The sequence below is a fragment of the Scomber scombrus genome, chromosome 8, assembly GCF_963691925.1.
Source record: "Scomber scombrus chromosome 8, fScoSco1.1, whole genome shotgun sequence".
Lineage (NCBI taxonomy): Eukaryota > Metazoa > Chordata > Actinopteri > Scombriformes > Scombridae > Scomber > Scomber scombrus.
Window position 1 is genome coordinate 11178401 of NC_084977.1, and position 11740 is coordinate 11190140.

The following is an 11740-nucleotide window of genomic DNA, read 5'->3' on the forward strand; positions in this document are numbered from 1 at the left end:
TGGACTACAATACCCAAGAGCTAATCCCGTTATCGGGTGGGACATATCGCGAGTGTATCTACAACATTGGGTTGCCAGGTTTGTTCCTATTCAACAGGGACTTGAAACAGTTTTTAGTCATAAACTTTCCATTCACTTTTTTTCTCACACATTTCGACTTACAGAGAATTTTCCCTCAAAAAACAACACAAATGAACTTATCATGTAGGCCTATGTTTAGATTTTGTTTGTGTTGACTCTGTAAAAGTTAGTTTTATTCCTTTTAATGATTAAATGTGTTTTGAGACTGCCTCATGTAAGTGCTGTTTGCATAAATCTGCCTTTTCAAAAAAAAGAAAGAAATACTACTCAACATTTTATCATATGGCTAATTGCTTATCAAGAGTTCTATCAGTGCATTTTATTATTTTATGTTCTGTAAAAAAATCTTAGGGGGTCCAATAGCCAAAAAAGCTGTTTCAGTGCTGAGCTTCTTTCAGTTACATCACATGATCTTTACCAGCAGATGAAGTTTCCATGTCGTCATCAAAATACAGTGTAGAGATTACATTTCCTTTTTCTTCTGTGCACTTCAAGGACCTCTCGTCCACATAAGAGCTTGTGTTTCATTTTTTGGTCAAGTAAAGAAGGTTTAGGGCAGCAACTAACTTTTTAAAAATGTGATGTCAATGTTTATTCCCCTATAAGTCAGAAATAGAAAAGCGTTATTAATTCTAATTTCAAAGATAACATATTTAAACTGCTTGTTAGTCCAACCATCAATCTAAAACCCCAAATATATTCAATGTATGATATAAAACAAAGAATAGCAGCAAATCTTCATTTGAGAGGCTGGAACAAGAGAGGGTAGCATTTTTGGTTGATGAATGACAAAAAAGGGATTATGAGAGCTGTTCTCGATAAAGGTCAATTATTTGACTAAGCAGTTTAGCCCTAGGTTCATTAAAGTGAAATTATGAATTTTCTATGATAATACCTTCCAGAGAGTTAAATAAATAGCTGTACATTAACATTTAAGAGGATTTTTTGATAGTGATGTTATGGGTGGCCTATGTAGTCCATCAGCTAAAGCAATTTATTTCACTCTGTTAGATATGTAAAAAGAAAAATACAACATTTCTCTCTGAAACACAATACTCTTCTGACAGCAATATATTGAATATAATCAGTAAGCGTGGAAATTATTCAAAGCATTATTTCACAATAAAATATCTGAAGCACCTGAGGAATGTGTTCATTTGTGCATTGGTGTTTTTTTGTTTGTTTGTTTTTTACTTCTTTGCACTGTTGTATCCTGCTTATAATTCACAGAAACAGTTTCACCTAAATATAATCATTCATTGTGCATATTTTTTTTGAAGATTGTTGTTATTTTGTGTGAAGATATGTGAATACATTGAGAGCCACTAAACCAGAGTCAAATTCTTTGTATGTGTAAACATATATGGCCAATGAAGATGATTCTGATTCTGATATGTACTATTTATGTAAAATAATTCTGACTAGTGCAAAGTATGTTACTAAACTACATCAGTGGTTCTTGACATGACCCGTGGGGTCCAGAGATCCCCACCGGTCCTTGAGGGGGATCCACAGAGGGAATAATTTATTTTCATTAGAAATCCATATTTGGCCATGGGTTTCATACATTTTCTGTAATAAAACATAAATGCAAAAATCTTATCAGATGGGGGCCCTGGGGCAAAAACTTATCAAATAGGGATCATTGGTGTAATTTGTGTCAGTTTAGAAGTCTTTGACTCCAAAAAGTTTGATAGCCACTGAACTAGATGACAAGTGTTAGTCAAACACGATTAAATGTTTACTAAAAAAAGACAAACTCAAATTATAAGTGATGGACTGGGGGGATTTAGACGCTTTGACTGTGGCTATGGGTTCTACATGAACGAACCTGGCAACCCGGGAGTCCGGCAATAGCGCTGAAAAACCAAAACTTGTTGTTGTCGGGGAAAATGGCGTCAAACGTAGAGGCCCCGGAGCGCTGGTACCTCGCCCTACTCGGCTTCGCGGAGCATTTCCGAACCTCCAGTCCGCCCAAAATCCGCCTCTGTGTACATTGTCTACAAGCCGTGTTTCAGTTTAAGCCTCCGCAGAGGATCGAGGCCCGGACACATCTTCAGCTGGGCTCGGTTCTCTACCACCACACCAAGAACAGCGAGCTGGCCCGCAGCCACCTGGAGAAGGCGGTGAGGGATGTTTGATATGGGAAAGAGCGGGGATGCAGCGGAGACCCGGGCGGGTGTAGGCCACAGGCAGCGAAAACAGCGAAAGGCTTTAGGCGCCTAGCTGTACGTTTTACATTGCTTACATTTAGAAAGAAGACAACATTTATGATGAGTTATTGTTTCATTTAGTTAGTCGTTTAATTAATTATTGTACCCCAGTCGGCCGCTTTCGCTCTTTATCTGTTGTTGTCCGAGTAAGCCGCTGTACGGGATTATTAGAGGTCCAAATCATAGCAAACTCGGACAATATTACCCTGCTAACACATTGTTTGTTCTGTTTTGCAGTGGTTTATATCTCAGCAAGTGCCCCAGTTCGAAGATGTCAAATTTGAGGCTGCCAGCATTTTGTCAGAACTCTTTTGCCAACAGGTAAGCCCATGTTAGGCTAAGATTTTAAGTAGCGTTAATTGTTTTTGTGAGGTGGAAGTAACTATCAGGGCTGGGCAATATATCGAAATTAAATCGATATCGTGATACGAGAGTAGGTATTGTATTACATTTATTTATGATATGGTGTGAGTGTTATAAAAGCTGCATTACAGTAAATTCATATAGTTTTCTTAATTTATTAGACAGTTGTAGCTGTTCTATTACTTGCCTCTAACTGTGAGTAATATTCACTACTGATGATTATTTATTTAAAAAAAAAAAAATGAAATTGTATTTTTTTTTTTTAAGCACCAATAGTCATCCCTACTATATTATTACAATATCAATATCAAGGTATTTGGTTAAAAAGTTGATTTTGTCCATATTGCCCAGCCCTACTAATTATTTATTTCATATAAACAGGACTGGCTGCACAATTGTATTTCCTATTGACTGTTAACTGTTGACCTTATCCATCAATTTTCAAGAATTTGGTCGACTCTGCAAAGCCCCTTCTGCGCAAGGCCATCCAGATTTCTCAACAAACACCATACTGGCACTGCAGATTGTTGTTCCAGTTGGCGGTATGTGTCATAGAAGTACACTATTTAACACCCTCAAGTGATTTGCTGAGAATTGAAATGAGAACAAACTCATAATTGTCTTAAAGACACTTTGGTAGCTAACACAAATGTCTCATTGTTATGACATTGTTTTTCTTATTCCTCAGCAACTTCATACACTGGAGAAAGACTTGGTGTCAGCATGTGACCTGCTGGGGGTTGGAGCTGAATATGCCCGAGTGGTGGGCTCAGAATATACCAGGTACATATTTTACTTTTACATCATATTTTTACTGTGGGTTAAGGAATATTACATGATATGTAGCGAAGGACAGAAAAACACATGAATAAGTTCCCATTGCACTCAAAATATGAATCATTTTTAACCCCTGATAACAATATAATTGCAGCACAGTGTTGACCGATGTAAGACCTGACTTGATGTTTTTGCTTTTTCAGGGCACTGTTTCTCCTCAGTAAAGGAATGGTGAGTCATCTGCTACGTTTTAAGTGCTGTTTCATCAACAAATATTACAAAATAACCATGTTTATTATGTAGCTAAATTACATGATAGTAACTATAACAGTTATAAAGCTGCAATTCTGTCGCATTTTGAATTGTTTTTCATCTTCTAGTTGCTGCTAATGGAGAGGAAGCTGGGAGAAGTGCACCCTCTTCTCACTCTGTGTGGAACCATTGTAGAAAACTGGCAGGGAAACCCCATCCAGAAGGAGTCCCTGAGGGTGTTCTTCCTGGTATTACAGGTTACACACTATCTGGATGCTGGGCAGGTACGAAATCAAGTCTTGTAGTGTTACAAAAAGTAGGACACATTTAATCATAGGATCAGGATGTACTCGTACATTGAATTTCATAAAGGGAACAGGCGTCTCTGTAAATTAAAGCTTCCAGGAACTGAGATAGGATATATTATCATGTCCATGTCTCCCCAGGTGAAGAGTGTGAAACCGTGTCTGAAGCAGCTGCAGCAGTGCATCCAGACCATCTCTACACTCCACGATGACGAGATTCTGCCCAGCAACCCAGCTGACCTCTTCCACTGGCTCCCTAAGGAGCACATGTGTGTCCTTGTATATTTGGTAATGCAGCTTTTCTTTCGGTACCATATAAAAAACCTATTTAAAAGTTATCATGAACATCAGGGCTGTCACAACTTTGCATTTCCATTGCCTTGTGTTTTTGTTATACAACAGTATAGATTGTAAAATTCCTAAAAGTTTTCAAATTTCTTATCTTAATGTGCCTGTTACACAAATAGCTTTAAATGACACAGTTACAGAGGCTGTTTTGATTAGCCTCACGGGAAGCTCGACACAGCTGTAGTGTTGCAGATATTCTCTGACTGTGGGAGCCCTAAACAAAAACCTGCCTGTAGTAGCTGTTTAATAACACATTGGTGCTTGCAGGAACAAATTACACATTATTTAGAACTGATTCAGTGTTAAATGTATATTGTATCATTTGACAGGTGACAGTGATGCACTCCATGCAAGCAGGCTATCTGGAGAAAGCCCAGAAGTACACAGACAAGGCTCTTATGCAACTAGAGAAACTAAAAAGTGAGTTATCTCATGTATTCTTGTTGGGTTTTTTAAAAATAATATAAAATATTTTATCTATATAAAGTGAGAACTATAAAATACATTTTGCAGCACTGCTTTGTTTACATGTTTTTATCTTCATATTTCAGTGTTGGACTGCAGCCCCATCCTCTCTACCTTCCAAGTCATTCTACTGGAGCACATCATCATGTGTAGACTTGTCACAGGCCACAAGGCTACTGCATTACAAGAGGTATATTGTTTCTGGATTCGTGGTCATTTATTGTTGGTCTGTTGTATTTAATATGTGGAAAGAATGCAGCCCAACAAAGTCCAGCGGCCTTGAGCTGCAGCTTTATAGCAACTCAAGAATTTAATTTAATTTGCATGCTTGAACAAGCTCGTGAAAAGTCAACACGGTCACTCTGTTTTGTCCTTCCAGATCTCACAAGTGTGCCAGCTGTGCCAACAGTCGCCCAGGTTATTCACCAACCACGCTGCTCAGCTTCACACGCTACTAGTGAGTATCCTCAATCTGAAACTTGGTTAACATTTTGCATGTACAACTGCCAATGCTTGCAGGGAAGTGAACAAGGCCACTATTGTAAACCAAGATAAAGAAAACAATGTTTCACTGCATGATCGTACATTTAACTGCACTGAAGTAAAATGTTTGTGTTTACCTGCAATATGAACAGATCAATAGAATAAATCTTTTTGGTAGCCTGTTTTCTGTTTTACTTAAATAGAAGAAATTGTTTGGGATCACAAATGTATAACTACGGATTTATTATTATGAAATATCCTTTCTTAATCAAAACACTGGCCACAAAAACCACACATAATATCGAGAAAAATAAACGCATAGAAAAAAAATGAACAAAAATGAAACATTTCTAAATGCAGTGTAGAAAAATCTATACACTCAAGCTAAAAACTAACTAGAGCTTAACATAGCTGAAAAAAGTTTTTAAAACAACTAAAAAATAATTTAAACTTTCATAGATTTCAGTCAGAAATGCCAAAACGAGAAAGATAAAAAAGTCGTTTTCTATGTAAGAAACTGTCACCCTGAAGGAACCACATCTTCTAAACACTATAACTGGATTCCTCTGATAGCTGATCTAAAGAATGTTTTTCTCCTGTTTTTTTCCACACCCCAGGGTCTGTACTGTATCTCAGTGAACTGCATGGATAATGCAGAGGCACAGTTTACCACAGCCTTGCGAGTGAGTATATGCTGATTTTTGCTACATCTTCACAGCTACCGCGACTCTTCTCCTCTTTTCTCCTCTCTGCAGCCGCTCTCTCCTCTCGACTCAGACATGTTTGTTTATTGTTTGTGTTCCAGCTCACCACTCACCAGGAACTATGGACATACATTGTCACCAACTTGGCAAGTGTCTATATAAGGGAAGGAAACAGACACCAGGAGGTCAGTTAAGTAACGGGTTGCATCTTTAAATTACAACATTGGGTACTGCAATGAATGATGTCAAAATAATCACAAATAGAAAGGATGGGGAGAATATGATTCCCTCTTAGGTTTATGTAATGGGCTTTCCATAATGGAGAGGATCCAAGCACAGAATGACCTAATCTCATCACATCGAATTCAAAGTCAATTAACAATATATCACTGTACAGGGATGCCAGTTACTCATATTTTAGAAATGGGATGTTATTACATAGTTTGTACACCAGAGAGCACTGACAAGCATAAAGTCTACCACTGCACACAGAACTTTGCTTATCAAATTTAAGATACCTTATCTTAGTCCTAAGAGCACAGTAGGGAGATTGGAGTTATCCAGGATGAGAGCACATTCTTATTGTGAGATAAAGGGAACATGAGTGGACAGGCCGCTTATAAAAAATAACTAATATGTTCATTTTAAATCCTTTTCTCCAGTTGTACAGCCTCCTAGAGCGAATAAACCCAGACCACAACTTCCCAGTAAGGTAAGAAGCATAAGATTTTATAGTGTACAGTACAAGACAATATATTAAAGCAATGCTTTTTGTCAAAAGTGCTTCATGTCATTTACGTAACAACCTCTGGTCTTTGTGATTGATCTAGCTCACACTGCCTGCGTGCTGCAGCATTCTACATCAGGGGGCTCCTGTCCTTCTTTCAAGGACGCTACAACGAGGCCAAGTATGACATATCTTAAATAGTTTTATGCCAACACACCAACAAATCCACCCTGCACCTGTGCATATCTATATTCATGTGTTTTGTGTTGCAGGCGTTTCCTGAGGGAAACCCTGAAGATGTCTAATGCTGAGGATCTGAACAGACTGACTGCCTGCTCCCTGGTTCTGCTGGGCCACATCTTCTATGTACTGGGCAACCACAGAGTAAGACTAAATTCATTATATATATATATATGTATATGTATATAATTATATATATGTATATATATATATATATGTGTGTATATATATGTGTGTATATATATATATATGTATATGTATGTATATATATGTGTATATATATATATGTATGTATATATATATGTATATATATATATATATATGTATATATATATGTATATATATATGTATATATATATGTATATATGTATGTTGAACATTCACACAAACACTGACTTGACTTTCACTACACACTATCAGGCTGATCTGTGAATAAGGTTTAGCAACAGGTGTTAAAACAGCTAGGTCAGCAGAGCAGTACATTGTGTGTTTGAAGCAAGATGAGAGAAAATGTTGTAATTTAGCTGTTTTTGTTCACCTCCATCTGATCGTTCAACTGAGGCCTCATTTATAAAACTGTGTATGCACCTGCATAATTATAAAATAAGAATCCTATATTCACTGATAATAATCCATATTTATAAAAATGCTCAATCACCCAATAAATTACAATGAGGGCTGCATATCCCATCATGTTAGCTCCTACAATTAACATTATATGGTTATGGTGGCATTTGTTGATGGATATAAATTAACTTTTTATTTTGTTTGGTTTGAGGCCAGATGAGCTATAGTCTTTTGACCTAATTTTAAGAAATGAGTGGTAGCAGTCAATGAAGCCAACTCGGGGAGCTGAGGAGGCAATTTAGGTGCAGAAGCATGTTGTTGCACATCAGCAAAACATAGGTACCATTAGTTTGGATCTTGCCCCCCCCCCCGAGACTACCTCATTAATGGTGTTTCACAAAGGGATGTGCACTGCAAGTGAAACTCATTAAGAGTCCCTTTTTTTCTTGTGCTCACATAGGATGACAAAGCAAAAAGTCTGACAGACACTGACATACTATATGAATATTGAATGAAGTATTCAGTCATGTGTGAGCATCTATAATGAGCACAGCTGCTAGCCTGCTCCTCCTTACAGTAGTCATAACAATCTTAAACATCATGGCTTTCTATGTAATTAGAGGGTACAAATAAGCAATGTATATAAGGGAGTACATTTACATGCACCTAAATGATGATGGAGATTTAAACTAAATGTTGACCACTGTCAGTGACGGTTTTCTTTCTTTTTCTCTTTAGGAAAGTAACAACATGGTTGTACCTGCCATGCAGCTGGCCAGCAAGATCCCTGACATGTCTGTTCAGCTCTGGTCTTCAGCACTGTTGAAAGGTAAACATGACCCTCTTCTCTTAATTGTATTACTATGTCATTTATACTATTGAACTTATTTGTAAATGTTTGTATTGAAGCACTGGCTTTGCAGAGTTTCTTACTCTAAAACTTGACCTCTTATTTGAAGCACAAATATCCCTGATTAATTTTGACCACATGTTGCGTTTGCAGACTTGAACAAGGCCCTCGGGAATACAATGGATGCCCATGAAGCAGCTCAGATGCACCAGAACTTCTCCCAGCAGCTGCTGCAGGACCACATTGCTGCCTGCAGCCTCCCTGAGCATAACCTCATCAGTGTATGTGAAACAGCTTAGCACGTTTTTCCAAGTTTACACATTGTCGCTATTTTCAGTGCATTTCCATCCTAGATTCACTTACATTTGTTCTGGTTTATCTGTTTCCTGTGTCTATTTTGTAGTGCTGCACTTACAGTGTATCTCTGTCTGTTTTTCAGTGGACTGATGGCCCTCCTCCTGTCCAGATCCAAGCCCAGAACGGCCCCACCACCAGCCTCGCAAGCCTGCTATGAGGACGCTTTTATCTCGCATTTAACGTTAGCTGGTACATTATCACATGCAACAGACTGATGCCTAAACACCTGCTATTCAGACCACTGTAGATGAAATTTGAAAGGATTTTAACAGGTGACTTCATTAACTTCTCAAGTTTGCTTCCTGATTGTCTGCTATCAAGTTTTTAATTGTTGTAAAACAATTAGAACTGCTGTTGTACATGAAATTCACCTTCAGAGATGGCATGAATGCTTTCTAGGTATAATAGCAGGGCTAAACTCTTGATTAGAGTAGTGAAGGATACGCGGCAACGTATACAAGGGCTTCTTTGCCTCAAATACTGAGAACCCTTCTCTGCTTGCCAGGTTTCTTTTCCATTTGTTGGAAAAACAAGGGGATATATAGGAGGGTAGTACAAAATGTAGAAGAAATTAATTTATTCATGTTGATATTTTTGTAACTGTTGTTAAATATTTTACATCTTGCCTTTTTTGTATGGATGCTGTTTGTTTTTTTTGTTTTTTTCATGCATGGAAGTTACTGATGTGGACTCCCTGTACAATAGTTTCTGACCTGGGTTGCTAATAATAAATTCTTGGTAGATATTTTTTGCACACAAAATCCATATTAAAAAAAAGTAGAGACCTCTTGTAATATATTTTCACAAAATAATCAATTCAAAGGTTTCGTGACATAAATGCTATGTTGAAAATGGATAAATTGACTGTACATTTTTTTGGGAGAGTGCGCCATCAACTGTGTGCAGTTCCTCTATGTACCAGAAGATGCCTCTGTTGGGTCTACAAATGAGCAATGTTTGACCTCTTCAGAATTTTGTATCATCTGGTGGCTTTGATGGATGCCACATACCCTTTAAAAAAACACATATAACTGATGTATTTTTTGAGGTTCCATAATATATGAATTCCTGTTGATATATTAATTTTTACAAGTCATTGTTTAGACTTTTGGAGCTCACAATAATCTTCAGATATTCAAAAAAAAAAAAAAGAATTTATTTTATTTTGTTATCTTTTCATTTGTCTTGATAGTTCTACTAAATGGTTTTCTTTACAGGATGTTTGTATAGATTTACCACTCGTTGAACCTTTTATTGTACAGTGACATTTTATAAAGTCAATTTAGTAAAGTGTCATATTTAAGGCACTCTGTAAGGACACAGTTTAAGCTCAAGTACTAGTCATATTCTATCCAATGCCTATGTTTTTAATTCTTATGTTTTCAATAATTTTCCAATAAAAATATGATTGAAATTTTGTAATTCACTGATTCACATATTCCCATTTGTAGACATAATATGATTTGGATCGTGTTGGATTCATTTTTCAAGAATGTTAAGCGCCTAAGTGCATTGCAAACATGATCTTTTAATAATCATGTTGACAGGACTTGACCCATCTTCAGACGGGTTGCTAATACTAGAAAATCAACCTCACTCCTACTACTGACGACATGACCCTACAAACAATGGAAAGATTCTGAGTGAATACCAGTAACTGTATGACTCATAAGTAATTGCAAGCAACGGATATTTATTAACAACTATGGTATTTAGGAAGTTAGTGGTGAGCATATTTTATAAGATGGTGCTTCACATATGGTCACCACATTTTTACATCTCTTCCACAATGTATTTCACTTAATGTACATTTACTATAAACATTTCTAAAAAAACCAAAAAACATTGTAGAATGTATCACTAAAATAACTGACTTTTTCAATGGTTAATTTGACTGATGCATTATAAAAATGTATACAGTGATTGTCATTAAGTGATGTGATTGCAATAATGATGTACAAAAAAACATAGTTGTATCATTTTTTGTGTCTAATGATTTACAAAGTCTGATCTATGATAAAAAATATTGACCAACAACAATACATTTCATGATATATTGTAGAGAGGTGTTAGATGTGAACTAAGAGTCAGAGTAGAGATGTTCTGTTTCTGATGATTAAAAGGTTTTTGAATGCTTATTATTACAAATAATGAAGGAGTGAATGCTATATTCAAGAGCTTTCCACCAAATGCCAGTACTAAAATTTATCAAAGTGTTTTTAAAAAAGGACTAAGACCGTGAGCAGAGTTACTACATTGTCAATAGGAAAGCATTCATTTGCACCACACATAAATACATTTAACTAGCTATTTGAGGCATATGTGAAACAGTAAAAAGTAAGTTACCACTTAGACTTGTATGAATCCTCTGGGGTTAATATTGCACACATACAAATCAGGCCTGGACTTGGTGCTTACTAGGAACCATTGTGGAGCTATTTCAGTGTTGAGGACTTGTGTGCCCACCTTCATGCACAACTCTATTCCTGCACCCCGTTCAATGAGTTAGTGTAGAGAGGTCAGAAATGAAAAGATGACTACTGCTCATATCCCTCCATAGCAAAGGATGTCCTGATCTTCTTTCTAATTTGTCATCCTGATAAGGCTGTCTCTCTGCAGATGGTCAACTGAGATTTTGAAATGATTACCAAGTCAGTCTCGGGTCTTTAACTAGCCAGAAAACTAAAAGAAACTCTTGAGTTATTTAGTGTGTGAACTTAAATGTCCAGACCAGCAGCAGTTGACGAACTGTGGAGATGGTCAGCATGGTTCCTGAGCCATGTAGTCCATCAGCCATATCACAGGATGTATTTGTGTCCCTGGGCAGACTTGAGACACAGGCCAGCCAGGTTCACATTGAGAAAGATAGAGTAACTCAGTAATAGTTAGAAGCTTTCAGGAAGTTGGCAGGGAATTGTTTGGCATGGTCTTTGGGCACACAGTGGACTCATACAGCAAAAGAGTGGAACTTCTGTCTCCATTGATCTTGGAGCTGCTACAGGGTCCTG

The 11740-nt window shown here is 37.1% G+C and overlaps 1 protein-coding gene across 1 annotated transcript; it reads left to right on the plus strand.

The window, feature by feature from the left end:
- The first annotated feature begins 1955 nt into the window (after positions 1-1955).
- Positions 1956-10143, plus strand: LOC133985053 (MAU2 chromatid cohesion factor homolog). The gene is made up of 18 exons (XM_062424607.1): positions 1956-2207; positions 2532-2615; positions 3104-3199; positions 3346-3440; positions 3638-3665; positions 3815-3970; positions 4133-4279; positions 4669-4759; positions 4891-4994; positions 5184-5261; positions 5905-5970; positions 6093-6176; positions 6654-6703; positions 6822-6899; positions 6991-7102; positions 8264-8354; positions 8529-8656; positions 8815-10143. Exons 1-18 carry the CDS (start codon positions 1974-1976, stop codon positions 8887-8889), a joined length of 1797 nt encoding a protein of 598 aa, XP_062280591.1. The 5' UTR covers positions 1956-1973; the 3' UTR covers positions 8890-10143.
- Positions 10144-11740: the final 1597 nt, after the last annotated feature.

What these genes read in the sequence shown, in the direction of transcription:
- LOC133985053 (XM_062424607.1), top strand. Translation starts at nt 1,974, where the DNA reads ATGGCGTCAAACGTAGAGGCCCCGGAGCGCTGGTACCTCGCCCTACTC. An exon ending in TTCTCCTCAGTAAAGGAATG is followed by an intron (nt 3,666 to 3,814) that starts GTGAGTCATCTG and finishes TTCATCTTCTAG; the next exon opens with TTGCTGCTAATGGAGAGGAA. An exon ending in GCAACTAGAGAAACTAAAAA is followed by an intron (nt 4,760 to 4,890) that starts GTGAGTTATCTC and finishes TTCATATTTCAG; the next exon opens with TGTTGGACTGCAGCCCCATC.